At 38.4% G+C, this 16,880-nt stretch overlaps 1 protein-coding gene across 1 annotated transcript in view; it reads right to left on the bottom strand.

The window, feature by feature from the left end:
* The window catches only part of Slc9a7 (solute carrier family 9 member A7), a 202,315-nt gene that overhangs the window by 70,199 nt on the left and 115,236 nt on the right, over positions 1–16,880 (bottom strand). Inside the window, 2 exon segments of the mRNA XM_085838246.1 lie at positions 10,560–10,672; positions 13,327–13,403. Coding sequence (XP_085694372.1) covers positions 10,560–10,672; positions 13,327–13,403 — 190 coding nt within the window.

Genomic DNA, 16,880 nt, shown 5'->3' with positions numbered 1-16,880 from the left:
CATAGAACTCTTACTATACCAATCTTTAGAGGCCAAATAAAAACGATGTAGCATGGCAAAGTCACAACAAACACACACATATTAAAACGAAATAAGCAGGTATATAGATAGTCTGAAAAAAATGGGTCTTTTATCCAATTAAATGAAGCATAACTTAAACAATACTGTTCAGAAAACAGTATCTGCTATCTTTATCACAGTCACCTATTATTTTGTTATAGTGCTAATAATATAATAATAAAGCCATATGCAATCATAAATAGTAATATATGTTTAGACAGCTTAAACACCTTTCTAAGGCTTATGAAGAATCTATTTCTCAATAGATTCTCCTCTGAACCTAGTCATGGGCAGATTAGCATTTAAGTAAAGCTACCTTTCAAAGTATTTTTTAGAAACATGCTTGAGTAGTGAGAATCTATTATTTGCCTTTTAAATAAACATGAGGAAAGCAGAACTCCCTGTCTGAGTCAGATGTGCACAGAGGCCAAAATAATCAGCAAATGTTATGCTCAGTGCTTTGCATGTGTGGCTGCATTTAATTCTCAAAGGAGCCTTAGAAACAGGAAACATTACTTCTACTTTATAGATGAGAATGCTGATAGGAGAAGGGAAAGTGGGCCCAAGCCCAGTGACTGACCTAACTCGAGCTTAACCCAAAGGTGCCAAGACACCATATCTCCCACCTTCTTTTCACAAGTTGCCTCAAACAGCCAATCCTTCAATACTAATTTAGAGTGTCTATGATAATATATGGAGGTAAGAAAAGTTACTGTATCTTGGAAGATTGAGATTCTTCAGAACTACACAACTGTCTAGCACCATGTTGTTCATTGTGGTGACCACTAGTCATATGTAGCCACTTAATTTAAATTGTGTAATATTAAATGAAATCTAAAACTCAGTCCTTCAGTTTGCAGTCCCCAACATTTCAAATGCTCAGTAGCAGCACATGACTAAACTGAGTAGACTATATAACATTCTTTGCAGAAAGATATATGAAATAACACTAATCTAGGGGACCTCCAAGAGCCATGATCAAGTGGGAACTATCACTATCTTTAAGATTATTACTGTTCAGAATGTTAGCATTTTACACATCAAGAAAAATTGTATACCTCCACTGTTAGGACAGGACCAACCCTTTCTTTATAAATGATATATGTACAGTCAGTTAACACCCATTATTTGAAGAAAATAACTTCCAAGAACTTCCTCACATGGATACCAAAATCCACAGATGCTGAAGTCCCTTATATAAAATGACATATGTATTTGTACCCTGTTGCATTTAAAAGCATATCTAAATTGTTTGTAATTGTTAATACAAGGTAAGTGCTATGTAACCATTTGTTATACTACATAGGCTAGGGAGTAAAACAAGAAAAAATGGCATTACATGTTCAGTACATGTATAATTGGTTTGTTACAGTTGTTGTTGTTGTTTATTTTGAGATTACAACTTAATTACAATATTTCTCCCTTCCCTTTCCTCCTTCCAAATATTCCTCCCTACTGTCCTTCAAAATCATGGCCTCTTTTTCCATAGCTCTGAAAACATACATACAAATAACCTTATATGGGCCCACGACATTATATTTATGAATCTATATGTATGCATGAATACATATATGCATGTGCAGTTTATGAAAACTACACTTAACTTGCAGTTAATTGAATCCATAGACATGGAGAACAGACTTGTAATAGTTGACATTAAAGAAGGCAATAGCTGATACTTTGGGAGGGAAATTTAAAATTTTATATATATGGGTATTCATATACCCATTGCAATACCCATATTGCAGGAGATCCCTGCATGAAGATCTTCTTAAACTAGAGTTACAGATGGTTGTGAACCACTATCTGAGTACTGGGAATCAAACCTGGGTCTTTGCCATGAGCAGCAAGTGCTCTTAAGTGCTGAGTCATCTCCCCAGCTCCCTGCTCTGCTTTAGACATTCTAACTTGGAGTTAAGCTTATCTTGCTTGTTTTTGATGTTCCAGGGAGAAAAGCTATACATTAATTCTACTTTTAGGAACTGGTTCATCTAACACTGGAAAACTACAAAATAAGAGACATAGAAATTCCATCACAATATGGTAGTCACAGAAGAACTCTACACAACTGTTTCTATTAAGGAAAATCATTATTCAAAGCAAATGGCACCCTTCCTAAAGGAAAGTGAGAGCACATTGTTGAAAAAGAACATATCCACATTGGATCCATATTAGTCATTCTAAAGGGAACGACAAGAGGGAAATGCAGGTAGAGAGAACTCAAGTGCCCTTTTTTTCCCATATTTTTTATTGGGTATTTATTACAATTACATTTCCAATGCTATCCCAAAAGTCCCTGACACACTCCCCAACCCACTCCCCTAACCACCCACTCCCACTTCTTGGCCCTGGCGTTCCCCTGTATTGAGGCATATAAAGTTTGCACGACCAATGGGCCTCTCTTTCCACTGATTGCCAACTAGGCCATCTTCTGATTCATATGCAGCTAGAGACACGAGCTCCAGTAACCTTAAACAGAAGACTCGAGAAGCAAAATGTGAAATAGTTTTCAATCTTAAAAGGAAGGAACTCGGGATCACCTTGGGCACAGAGTCAGCGGACATCCCCAGGGTCCCCTGGAGGACTCTCCACACGATCTTGGGACCTCCGGTGAGTGGACCACAGCTTCTGTTCAAATCCAGTAGCTCGGGACCTGAGACAGCATTAGGGAGGCAGAAAACCTGGCCTGACCAGGGTCACAGGTCCCTTCTGGTCACCTTGGATGCTGAGTCAGTTGACACCACCAAGATCCCTAGAGGAAAGCTTCTGAGGCAGACCCTGTTTCAGGCTCCAGACATCCAGACTTCCCTGCCAGAGGAGAGGTGTCCGCCCCGCCCCGGAGGGCTCTACCGGAGCACCTTGAGGAGCCATCTTGGTTCCTGGATCCCTCCGAGACTAGTCTGCACAGGGGAGAGTGTGGACTACAGAAGCTAACAGCTTCTGGGACAGGCCCTGTTTCAGGCCTTAATCTTCTGCCACGAGGCAGGTCCGAACGCCAGATATCTGTGCACCTTCCCTGCAAGAGGAGAGCTTGCCTGCAGAGAGTGCTCAGACCACTGAAACTTAGGAGAGAGATACTCTCCCAGGTCTGCTAATAGAGGCTAACAGAATCACTAGAGGAACAATCTCTAACCAGAGACAACTATAACAACAAACTCCAGAGATTACCAGATAGCGAAAGGCAAACGTAACAATCTTACTAACAGAAACAAAGACGACTCAACATCATCAGAACCCAGCACTCCCACCTCCCCCAGTCCTGGGCACCCCAACACACCCGAAAAGCTAGACCCGGATTTAAAAGCATATCTCATGATGATGGTAGAGGACATCAAGAGGGACATTAATAACTCACTTAAAGAATTGCAGGAGAACACTGCTAAAGAGCTACGAGTCCTTAAAGAAAAACAGGAAAACACAACAAAACAGGTAGAAGTCCTTACAGAAAAACAGGAAAAAGCATCCAAACAGGTGATGGAAATGAACAAAACAATACTAGACCTAAAAGGGGAAGTAGACACAATTAAGAAGACCCAAAGTGAGGCAACGCTGGAGATAGAAACCTAGGAAAGAAATCTGGAACCATAGATGCAAGTATCAGCAACAGAATACAAGAGATAGAAGAGAGAATCTCAGGTGAAGAAGATCCCATGGAGAACATCAGCAAAACAATCAAAGAAAATGCAAAATGCAAAAAGATCCTAACTCAAAACATCCAGGAAATCCAGGACACAATGAGAAGAACAAACCTACAGATAATAGGAGTAGATGAGAATGAAGATTTTCAACTTAAAGGGACAGCAAATATCTTCAACAAAAATATAGAAGACAACTTCCCAAACCTAAAGAAAGAGATGCCCATGAACATACAAGAAGCCTACAGAACTCCAAATAGACTGGACCAGAAAAGAAATTCCTCCCGACACATAATAATCAAAACAACAAATGCACTAAATAAAGTTAAAATATTAAAAGCAGTAAGGGAAAAGGGTCAAGTAACATATAAAGGCAGGCCTATCAGAATTTCACCAGACTTCTCACCAGAGAATATTAAAGCCAGAAGATCCTGGACAGATGTTATACAGACACTAAGAGAACACAAATGCCAGCCCAGGCTACTATATCCAGCCAAACTTTCAATTACCATAGATGCAGAAAGCAAATGATTCTACAACAAAACCAATTTCACATATTATCTTTCCACAAATCCAGCCCTTTAAAGGATAATAACAGAAAAAGAAAAAAAAAAAAAAAACAATACAAGGACAGAAAGCAGGACCTAGAAAAAGCAAGAAATTAATCCTTCAACAAATCTAAAAGAAGACAGCCAAAATAACAGAATGCCAAATCTAACAACAAAAATAATGGGAAGCAACAATTACTTTTCCTTAATATCTCTTAATATCAATGGACTCAATTCCTCAATAAAAAGACATAGACTAACAGACTGGCTACACAAACAGGAACCAATATTTTGCTGCTTACAGGAAACCCATCTCAGGAGAAAAGACAGACATTCTAATATTGAATAAAATTTTATTCCCAACCCAAAGTTATCAAAAAAGACAAGGAGGGGCACTTCATATTCATCAAAGGTAAAATCTACCAAGATGAACTCTCAATTCTGAATATCTATGCTCCAAATGCAAGGGCAGCCACATTCATTAAAGACAATTTAGTAAAGCTCAAAGCACACATTGATCCTCACACAATAATAGTGGGAGACTTCAACACATCACTTTCATCATTAGACAGATCGTGGAAAGAGAAACTAAACAGGGACACAGTGAAATTAACAGAAGTTATGAAACAAATGGATTTAACAGATATCAACAGAACATTTTATCCTAAAACAAAAGGATACACCTTTTTCTCAGCACCTCATGGTACCTCCTCCAAAACTGACCACATAACTGGTCACAAAACAAGCCTCAACAGATACAAAAATATTGAAATTGTCCCATGCAACCTATCAGATCACTATGGACTAAGGCTGATCTCCAATAACAACATAAATAATAGAAAGCCAACATTCACATGGAAAATGAACAACACTCTTCTCAATGATATCTTGGTCAAGAAAGAAATAAAGAAAGAAATTAAAGACTTTTTAGAGTTTAATGAAAATGAAGCCACAACATTCCCAAACCTATGGAACACAATGAAAGCATTTCGAAGAGGAAAACTCATAGCTCTGAGTGCCTCCAAAAAGAAACTGGAGAGAGCACACACTAGCAGCTTGACAACACACCTAAAAGCTCTAGAAAAAAGAGAAGCAAATTCACCCAAGAGGAGTATACTTCAGGAAATAATCCAACTCAGGGAAGAAATCAACCAAGTGGAAACAAGAAGAACTATTAAAAGGATCAACCAAATAAGGAGCTGGATCTTTGAGAAAATCAACAAGATAGATAAATCCTTAGCTAGACTCAAGAGGGCACAGGGACAGCATCCTAATTAACAAAATCAGAAATGAAAAAGGAGACACAACAACAGATCCTGAAGAAATCCAAAACACCATCAGATCCTTCTACAAAAGGCTATACTCAACAAAACTGGAAAACCTGTATGAAATGGACAAGTTTCTAGATAGACGACAGGTAACAAAGTTAAATCAGGATCAGGATAATAATCTAAACAGTCCTATATACCCTAACGAAATAGAATCAGTCATTAATTGTCTCCCAACCATAAAAAGCCCAGGACCAGCTGTATTTAGTGCAGAGTTCTATCAGACCTTCAAAGAAGATCTAATTCCAGTTCTTCACAAACTATTCAACAAAATAGAAGAAGGTACTCTACCGAATTCATTCTATGAAGCCACAATTACTCTGATACCTAAACCACAGAAAGATCCAACAAAGATAGAGAACTTCAGATCAATTTCCCTTATGAATATAGATGCAAAAATACTCAATAAAATTCTCGCCAACCGAATCCAAGAACACATCAAAACAATCATCCATCCTGATCAAGTAGGTTTTATTCCAGGGACGCAGGAATGGTTTAATATATGGAAATCCATCAACGTAATTCATTATATAAACAAACACAAAGACAAAAAGCATATGATCATCTCCTTAGATGCAGAGAAAGCATTTGACAAAATCCAACACCCATTCATGATAAAAGTCTTGGAAAGATCAGGAATTCAAGGTCCATACATAAACATGATAAAAGCAATCTAAAGCAAACCAGTAGCTAACATCAAAGTAAATGTTGACAAGCTGGAAGCAATCCCACTAAAATCAAGGACTAGACAAGGCTGCCCACTTTCTCCCTACCTATTCAACATTGTACTTGAAGTCCTAGCCAGAGCAATTTGAAAAGAAAAGGAGATCAAGGGGATAAAAATTGGAAAAGATGAAGTCAAAATATCACTTTTTGCAGATGATATGATAATATATATAAGTGACCCTAAAAATTCCACCAGAGAACTCCTAAACCTGATAAACAGATTCAGTGCAGTAGATGGATATAAAATTAACTCAAACAAATCAATGGCCTTTCTCTACACAAAGGATAAACAGGCTGAGAAAGAAATTAGGGAAACAACACCCTTCTCAATAGTCACAAATAATATAAAATATCTTGGCATGACTCTAAGGAAGTGAAAGATCTGTATGATAAGAACTTCAAGTTTCTGAAGAAAGAAATTAAAGAAGATCTCAGAAGATGGAAAGATCTCCCATGCTCATGGATGGGCAGGATCAATATAGTAAAAATGGCTATCTTGCCAAAAGCAATCTAAAGATTCAACGCAATCCCCATCAAAATTCCAACTAAATTCTTCAACGAATTAGAAAGGGTAATCTGCAAATTCATCTGGAATAACAAAAAACCTAGGATAGCAAAAACTCTTCTCAAGGATAAAAGAACCTCTGGTGGAATCACCATGCCTGACCTAAAGCTTTGCTACAGAGCAATTGTGATAAAAACTGCATGGTACTGGTATAGTGACAGACAAGTAGACCAATGGAATAGAAATTAAGACCCAGAAATGAACCCACACACCTATGGTCACTTGATCTTTGACAAGGGAGCTAAAACCATCCAGTGGAAGAAAGACAGCATTTTCAACAAATGGTACTGGCACAACTGGTTGTTATCATGTAGAAGAATGAGAATCAATCCATTCCTATCTCCTTGTACTAAGGTCAAATCTAAGTGGATCAAGGAACTTCACATAAAAGCAGAGACACTAAAACTTATAGAGGAGAAAGTGGGGAAAAAGCCTTGAAGATATGCGCACAGAGGGAAAATTCCTGAATAGAGCAGCAATGGCTTGTGCTGTAAGATCTAGGATTGACAAATGGGACCTCATGAAACTGCAAAGCTTCTGCAAGGCAAAAGCCACCGTCAATAAGACAAAAAGACCACCAACAGATTGGGAAAGGATCTTTACCTATCCTAAATCAGATAGGGGACTAATATCCAATATATATAAAGAACTCAAGAAGGTGGACTCCAGAAAATCAAATAACCCCATTTAAAAAATGGGACTCGGACCTGAACAAAGAATTCTCACCTGAGGAATACCGAATGGCAGAGAAGCACCTGAAAAAATGTACAACATGCTTAATCATGAGGGAAATGCAAATCAAAACAACCCTGAGATTCCATCTCACACCAGTCAGAATGGCTAAGATCAAAAATTCAGGTGACAGTAGATGCTGGCGAGGATGTGGAGAAAGAGGAACACTCCTCCATTGTTGGTGGGATTGCAAGCTTGTACAACCACTCTGGAAATGAGTCTGGGGGTTCCTCAGAAAATTGGACATAGTACTACTGGAGAATCCTACAATACCTCTCCTGGGCATATATCCAGAAGATGTCCCAACCGGTAAGTAGGACACATGCTCCACTATGTTCATAGCAGCCTTATTTATAATAGCCAGAAGCTGGAAAGAACCCAGATGCCCCTCAACAGAGGAATGGATACAAAAAATGTGGTACATTTACACAATGGAGAACTAGTCAGCTATTAAAAAGAATGAATTTATGGAATTCCTAGGCAAATGGTTGGACCTGGAGGGCATCATCCTGAGTGAGGTAACACAATCACAAAAGAACTCAAATGATATGTACTCACTGATAAGTGGATATTAACCCAGAAACTTAGTATAGCGAGATATAAGATACAATTTGCAAATCACATGAAACTGAAGAAGAACGAAGACCAAAGTTTGGACACTTTGCCCCTTCTTAGAATTGGAAACAATCACCCATGGAAGGAGTTACAGAGACAAAGTTTGGAGCTGAGACAAAAGGATGGACCATCTAGAGACTGCCATATCCGGGGATCCATCCCATAATTAGCCTCCTAATGATGACACCATTGCATACACTAGCAAGATTTTGCTGAAAGGACCCTGATATAGCTGTCTCTTGTTAGACTAAGCCGGGGCCTAGCAAACACAGAAATGGATGCTCACAGTCAGCTATTGGATGGATCACAGGGCCCCCAATGGAGGAGCTAGAGAAAGTATCCAAGGAGCTGAAGGGATCTGCAACCCTGTAGGTGCAACAACATTATGAACTAACCAGTACCCCAGAGCTCTTGACTCTAGCTGCAAATGTATCAAAAGATGGCCTAGTCGGCCATCACTGGAAAGAGAGGACCATTGGACAAGCAAACTTTATATGCCCCAGTACAGGGGAACACCAGGGCCAAAAAATTGGAATGGGTGGGTAGGGAAGGGGGGGAGGGTATGGGGGACTTTTGGGATAGCATTGGAAATGTAATTGAGGAAAATACGTAATAAAAAATATTTAAAATAAAAAATACAATGAATTTATGAAATTCCTAGGCAAATGGATGGACCTAGAGGGCATCATCCTGAGCGAGGTAACCCAATCACAAAAGAACTCACATGATATGTACTCACTGATAAGTGGATATTAGCCCAGAAACTTAGAATATCCAAGATATAAGGTACAATTTGCAAATACATGAAACTCAGAAAGAAGGAAGACCAAAATGTGGACACTTTGCCCCTTCTCAGAATTGGGAAGAAAATACCCCTGGAAGGAGTTACAGAGACAAAGATTGGAGCTGAGAGGAAAGGATGGACCATCTAGAGACTGCCATATCCAGGGATCCATCCCATAATCAGCCTCCAAACGCTGACACCATTGCATACACTAGCAAGATTTTGCTGAAAGGACCCAGATATAGCGGTCTCTTGTGAGGCTATGCCGGGGCCTAGCAAACACAGAAGTGGATGCTCACAGTCAGCTATTGGATGGATCACAGGGCCCCCTATGGAGGAACTAGAGAAAGTACCCAAGGAGCTAAAGGGATCTGCAACCCTAAAGGTGGAACAACATTATGAACTAACCAGTACCCCAGAGCTCCTGTCTCTAGCTGCATATGTATCAGAAGATGACCTAGTAGGCCATCAGTGGAAAGAGAGCCCCCTTGGTCTTGCAAACTTTATATGCCCCAGTAAAGGGGAACGCCAGGTCCAAGAAGTGGGCGTGGGGGGTAGGATAGTAGTGGGGAGGGTATGGGGGACTTTTGGGATAGCATTGGGAATGTAAATGAAGAAAATACCTAATTTAAAAAAATAAAGAAAAAAAAGGAAGGAAATCATGGCATACACTGTGTCATAAATGGATTGATGCTTGCAGGATGCTAATTAAAATGAATCAGTGACAAGACAAATACCCTTTTGTACAATTGGCTTTTGTATAATTGGTGAAATTAAGATTTTACAAGGAAATTATAGTAGTGAAATTTATCGAGGGAAAAAGAGAATAGTTGTTGGTTGCCAGAAGCTGGATGGAAAGGCCAAAGGGAAGTTGTTGCTATATGAGTTTAGAGAGTTTCCATTGTAAATGATGAAAAGTTCAAAAAATTAGTTGCTGAACAAGGCAATACTTAACACTACTGAACCATATGTTCGGGAATTAGGATGCTACATTGTATGCTATTTTCCCACAATAAAAACAGTAAGGAGGTACAGTTTCGTTTCTATTGCTATAATACACAAATGACCAGGGAAACTTATAGTAGGAAGGGTTTATTAGGGAGTAAAGTTCCAGAGTGATAAGAGCCCATCACCATTATAGCTTCCCCAAAAGACAGAAAATACCGTGTATGGTGGCTAGAGCAAACTGAAAGCTCCCATTTTAAACCACAAGCTCAGAGAATGAACTAACAATGACATGAGGCTTTTAAACTTTGACATCCTACCTCCAGTGATATACTTCCTCAAACAAGGCCACATCTCCTAAGCTTTTCCAAACAGCGTCACCAAGTGGGGACTACATATTCAAGGGTCTAAGACTATAGGGAACATCTTATTCAAACCACCAGAGAAGGTAATTACATATTTCTCATAGAAGCCTGTTTGTTACGTCTAACTACTATTGCATTCCTCCATCATATGTTAATACTACAGTCTTTCTACTGCAACAAAAGTCAATGGCTGCTCTAAAATTGATAAGATTTAAATATTATAGTAACATAATGATCAAACCAAATGTCCAATTACCTGGATCAGTGGCAGAAATAATTGCTCCAAAAAAGAGACAATCTGTGTAGTAAAATTTATCAGAGAGCTGGCCCACAATCTTCATGAGTTTCACCACTCCATACATAAGATTTCTGTAAGATGATAGATAAAACAGTGTCAGGGAAAAAATCTTGCACACATATAAACAGAGTACTAGAGTGCAATTAGAACATTATACTTTAAGGGAGATTCAGGAAAGCAATAGGCAACTTTTATGATTGGACACTTACTAGGAACCTAGGCAAATAGGACTTTGGCACCAAGGACTAGTTTGTAGTTTATTATTATCTTGCAGAAGCATCTGAATATTTCTTTGGCTATTGTTGATTTTTGTATGTGCATGGAGGTGGGACACTGAGACAGTCTCATGTAGACTAATTGGGGCATGACTCACCAAGTGTCAGAGGATGACCCTCAACTTTTGATCTGATCAAGAATATCTCTGAACTCCTGATTCTCTTGCCTCTGCTTCCCAAGTACTGGAATTACAGGTATAAACCACCACCACCCAAGGCTTTGTGCATGTTAGGTAAACTGCACCAACTGACTTACACTCCCAACCCCTGAATATTTATTAAAATGTTTCTTAAAAGTTGTTTTTATTATCAATTATAGAAACTGTGAAGTATGGTCTTTGATGAGTCATAAAGTTAAAGATCTTAAGCAACTGAGTGATAGAGGAAAATGGAAGATAGAGCCTGAAATAATAAATCACTATAAATATAGAATTATAAGAAAGTTTATCTCAAGTCATAGAAATTAGGGGGCCGAGTGAAGCTGGAGAGAATGATAATGCTGCTCTCTCCATCATAAAGCAGTGCAAAGAAGGTAAAGATAGAACCCTCTTGAAATGTCCTAGTAGATCACCAGTGTCCCCACTGATATGCCTGGACTTTTGCTCTGTTTAGGTGAGGCAGGCTAATTGTAGCTATCCTTATATTAGGCAGAATGCGACAAGGTCTAACAGGAACCACCATGTTCAATATTTCAGCTTGCCTGGAGCAAACTTCCTACGTGGCAAATTATAACTGGAAACAGCAATAAGTGTTGAAAAATAGCCTAACATGCATGTATGTATCTATGTGCATGATGCATGTATGCATCAACAATAACAGCAGCTTTAAAGGTTAAAAGAATAAAAATAACATAGAATTAACTCACTGTATACTACTGCTAACCATTCAATGAAATTTGTAAAGGTAAGGACCATGTCATGGTCTACCCTTATGTCTTTACTGACTAGAACAGTGGAATGGCTAAGCTAGGGGTGAAAGAATTGTTTGCAGTGCAGAATGGAATCCTTATAAGAACTAACTAGAACTTAATACTTTCCTAGTGTGTGCAAGATATTGCTCCAATCAGCTCAACTTTAGTCCATGGCAGCTCTGTGGAACAGATCTGATTTGTTCCTTGCTACTTATCAAAGGCTTCTTGCATGTTCATACATTTCAAATATTTCCTGAAAGTAGACTTCCTTCTCCATTTCTTTTTACTAAAATCCTTGATCTAAGTGGCAGATTTCCCTCTGGCAGCCTCATACAAATCTTGTCTCCTATCATCATTAATGCATGCTGGGGAACCTGTTTTTCTTCAGTGATCTGTCACCTCATTAAAGACAAACTGCAAGACCTTCCTTTTAAAGTCTAGGATAGAAGCTCCTTGCCTTTATCTACAGCTTTCCAACTAATTTTTAAAAGCTCTTCCTACATTCAGGTTTGCTAGTGCATTTTTAAAACCTAATATCACCTTTCTGCTGCACGAGCCCATCTAAACGTCTACATGGCATTTAGTCATCAAATCTCCTGGTTTCCTTTTGGTTGTGAAAGTTTCTCAGCCACTGCTTGTTTCTGATGACCTTTGTAATTTTGAGCAATGCTGGTCAGAAAGTTTGGAGAGTGCTTTCTGTGGCTTTTTCTCCAGACAGAGGTAATGATGTATTTGGGGTAGATGATGAGGGAGGCAAAGTGCCCTTCTCATCACAAATCTCAAGGATATGTAATAAAGACATGGTTTGTAATGTCTTCCATCTTCTCACCTTTTAAGCTACTCTCTTCTTTCTATACTTTCTGTACCATATTCTTTATAAGAAGCTACAACATACCGTCTACACTCAAAGCTAAGGTAGAATGAAGATCTGGAGTTGGTAGGACTAAGTTCTACCTCTTTGAAGGGAATATATCCATAACACTTATCTACAATTTGGCACATGAAATGTGCCTCTTCTCATTTGTTTCTTCATCAAATCATGTATTCTTCTCTATCCATAGACTCAGGAATATTTATTATATACTCTATATGATGATCTAATATAGAGCTATCCATTTTGTTGTGTTTCAACCACTGATGGGCTCTGGGTATCATGAGAATTACCAGGTTGGCTTTTGAGTTCCTGTGGCATGCCTTGTAGCCTTATTGCTGTCTTTTGAGCATTTGTTTACTCTTTGGTATTATAAGATGTTCAATCTTCCTGTAAAGTTCCTGTTCCAGCCCTAGAGTAAGAGACACCTGGTTCTTTTTATCAGGGAATGTTATAGGAAATTATGATCTACTAATTCTAGTTCATTTTAATTATTCTTAATTTAAATTTAATGCCCACATGTAGCTAACTACCATACTGGACAGGATAACTCTCTATCCAAACTGCCATCCTCAAACAACATTAAGAAACTGCTTTGTACACGATGCTGATGAATCTTATTCCTTTGGGTAATTTGTTAGACTGGGTATACAACCAAGAATTACTTACCCAATAATGAAGCAAGAAACAGCAGTCCCCAAGAAAGCATAGGCCAGAATCGACCCAAGATTTCTGAAAAAGTGTCTCTGAATGAAACAAAAATTTAGGGATTATAGTAATTCTTGACAGCAAGCCAAAAAAAAAAAATCAAACATACAAATAAAAACTTCACATGAAAAGCCTCTAAATCCTGGTATTCTACACTGTATGTACATCTATTAATTTCAGATAAAACAACTCTGGCTAATATCAAGATGTATTAAGTGTATGTATATGCACACATGTATATAAGTATACCAACTATTTCTTTGGGACTGGACAAAGATCAGCTTATTCCATAATCCTGCTAGTTCTAGTGGGATCTTAAAGATCATTAGAGATGTAAGTCTGAAACAGATAAATGAGAAAGTATCTTCTGAGAAGAATTCTACTTAATTTGATAGTGGAAAACAGACTCCTAAATATAGGCTTATGGGACATAAGATATCTCATTATATCTTCTTATATCATCTGTTTTACTCTTTGGAGCCTGAAAAAGTTGGACAATAGAGATGGGAATGAAAAAGTGAGAATGGTAGTGAGTTTAGTTCAAGATGGTAATGTTTGTATAGTAAAAAACCTAAAACCAATGTTAACATGTAGCAATCATTCAGAAGGAGAGTGTAATATCCCTTTGATGTGTCTGCATATTCAAAAGTTACCTTCAAAAATGAACACAACAAATACATGTGCACATATATTCACATGTTACAAGTCATCAGGTCCATGGAGACTTCTGATGGAGGGAGGGTTAGAACCTGCACTTAAGAGCTTTCATATTGCAGTTCCATTTTTTAAAAATTTCATTTAGAAACCTCAATACATTTTCTCACAGGAGCTACACTAAAGAAGCAAGAGTTTTCCTTTCTCTTCGTTCTTAATAGCATTTTTATTAGATGTTTTATTTACATTTCAAATGTTATCCCCTTTCCTAGTTTCCTCTCCGAAAATCCCCTATACCCTCCCCTCCCCCTGCTCCCCAACACACCCACTCCCAATCCTGGCCCTTGTATTAACCTATACTGGGGCATAGAACCTTCACAAGACCAAGGGCCTCTCCATTGATGACTGACTAGGCCATCCTCTGCTACATATGCAGCTAGAGACAGGATTCCGACCATGTGTTTTCTTTGATTGGTGGTTTAGTCCCTGAGAGCTCTGGGGATACTGGTTAGTTCATCTTGTTGTTCCTCCTATGGGGCTGCAAACCCCTTCAGCTCCTTGGGTACTTTCTCTAGCTCCTCCATTGGGGACCCTATGCTCTCTCTAATGGATGACTGTGAGCATCCACTTCTATATTAGTCAGGCACTGGCAGAGCCTCTCAGGAGACAGCTATATCAGGCTCCTTGTCAGAAAGCTCTTGTTGGCATCTGCCATTGTGTCTGGATCTGGTGGTTGTTTATGGGATGGATCCCCAGGTGGGGCAGTCTCTGGATGGTCATTCCTTCAGTCTCTGCTCCGAACTTTTTCTCTGTAACTACTTCCATGGCATTTTGTTCCCCCTTCTAAGAAGGATCGAAGTATCCACACTTTGGTCTTCCTTCTTCTTGAGTTTTATATGTTTTGTAAATACTCATAATTACCATTATAGAAAAAATGATATGCCATATGACAGTGCTTACTATAGAAATATACACAATAACTATCCTAGAGAATCACCTAAAATTTCGAGTGATGGATTAACGTATAAAGAGTATACGGTATAGATTCACAGTAGACTATTACTCAGCCTGAAAAACAGAATAAATTCTGCCTTTATGGCAACATGGAAAGAGGTGGACCAGGTCACTATGTTAAGTGTAATAAGCCAGACACAGAAAGAAAAATGACACATGTTCTCATTTTTGGAAACTAAGAAGTCAGTCTTATAGAATGATTGGAAATGTGGTTGGTCACTAGAGACTATAACAACCAATCATAAAATTAGAAGTTATAGAAATAAAACTGAGGAGATGGAAGGATTCTTTCTTCTATAGCACAGTGGGATAAATACTATTAGCAACAATCTATGATCTACTGTAAAATAACTATGAAGGGTGAATGCAAACAACACAAAGAAGTCATTAACAAGGAACTAGTGATTTTATTCATATATATATATGAATATATATTCATATATATATATATATATATATGGAACCCATAAATTCCCAAAGTGGTTTATTTTAATAAGAGTAAATAGACCAAAAAAGAAAAAGATCTTTCGGCAACACGCAAAATTCCTATTTAAAATTCAGAACTTCTTAATAAAAATAGACAAGTAAAATCCTCCAAACACAGTAATTAAACAAGAACCATCAAAACTTTAGCCATCATTTTTAAAGATAGCAAAGACCCAGTATGCCAGCTGAACACGGAAAGTGGGCACAGCCAGCATCATGCTATATGAGCAAAAGGCTGCAGTTGTCCTTTGCTCTATATCTCAGACAGTCCAAAACCCTGTTATCTTTCCACAACGTTTGTTCCTCTGAGACTCAGATGTCAAAAGAACATTTACTGCTCAGAAGACTCTTTAAAGGGCATGTCATGCCAACAGTCACCAAATGAAGGTGCTGCCTGAACAGATAATGAACATATTATACTTGATTCTGTCTTGAGTCTTTTGTTTTGTTTTGTTTTTTGTGTTTTTTGTTTTTTTGAGACAGGGTTTCTCTGTATAGCCCTGGCTGTCCTGGAACTCACTTTTGTGAGGCTGGCCTCGAACTCAGAAATCTGCCTGCCTCTGCCTTCCAAATGCTGGGATTAAAGGCATTTGCCACCACCACCCTTCTGTCTTGAGTCTTTTTTAATGCTATTGTATTTATATAGCAAGATTTGAGGGGTGTCAGATTTCAAAAATATTAACAACTATGATTCCAATAAAACTTCCATTAAAGAAGCTGACAAGATGGCTCATTAGGTTATGGCACTTGCCATCAACCCTGATGACCTGAGTTTGATCTCTGAGACCTGCACTGTAGAAGAGAGAACTGGCCACAGCCCACCCTACCCCTGCTCAAGTTGTCTTCTGACTTCTTGTACATGGTGGCATGCACACATTCACATACACAGGCACCCAAAATAAATAAAGGTATAATGATTTGTTTTTTTAAGTTCCATTAAGGGCTTATATGAGGTAACACTAGAACCAATGGCATTCAGGTGACATACCCAGATAGAAATTGCAATCTCAGATGCACTTGTGCTGAAACTCAGTTCAGAACATGATTCAAGAATCATGTGTTAGAAGAATTCTGAGAGCTTGTAAGAAAACTCCAAGAAAACAGGACAAGAGTCTTGTGACCTCTGTTCCTTCTAAACAATGGTTTTTGAAATGTGCTTTTGTTATTTGTGTAGCAAATATGGTTTACTTCAAATTAACCATTATCTTAAATGTTTCCAATCATGGCCTGTCCTTGAGTTTGTATATACCTTGAAGTCATGTGAACTTTGATCATGTGGCATTGCTTAGCAGTCTAAGTTAGGGTTACTATTGCTGTGATGAAACACCATGCCAAAGCAACTAGGAGAGTAACGGATTTAT

The sequence above is a fragment of the Mus caroli genome, unplaced genomic scaffold, assembly GCF_978045245.1.
Source record: "Mus caroli unplaced genomic scaffold, Mus_caroli_1 scaffold_5, whole genome shotgun sequence".
Lineage (NCBI taxonomy): Eukaryota > Metazoa > Chordata > Mammalia > Rodentia > Muridae > Mus > Mus caroli.
The sequence above is the reverse complement of the archived record's forward strand: the minus strand, read 5'-3'. Positions and strand labels throughout refer to the sequence as shown.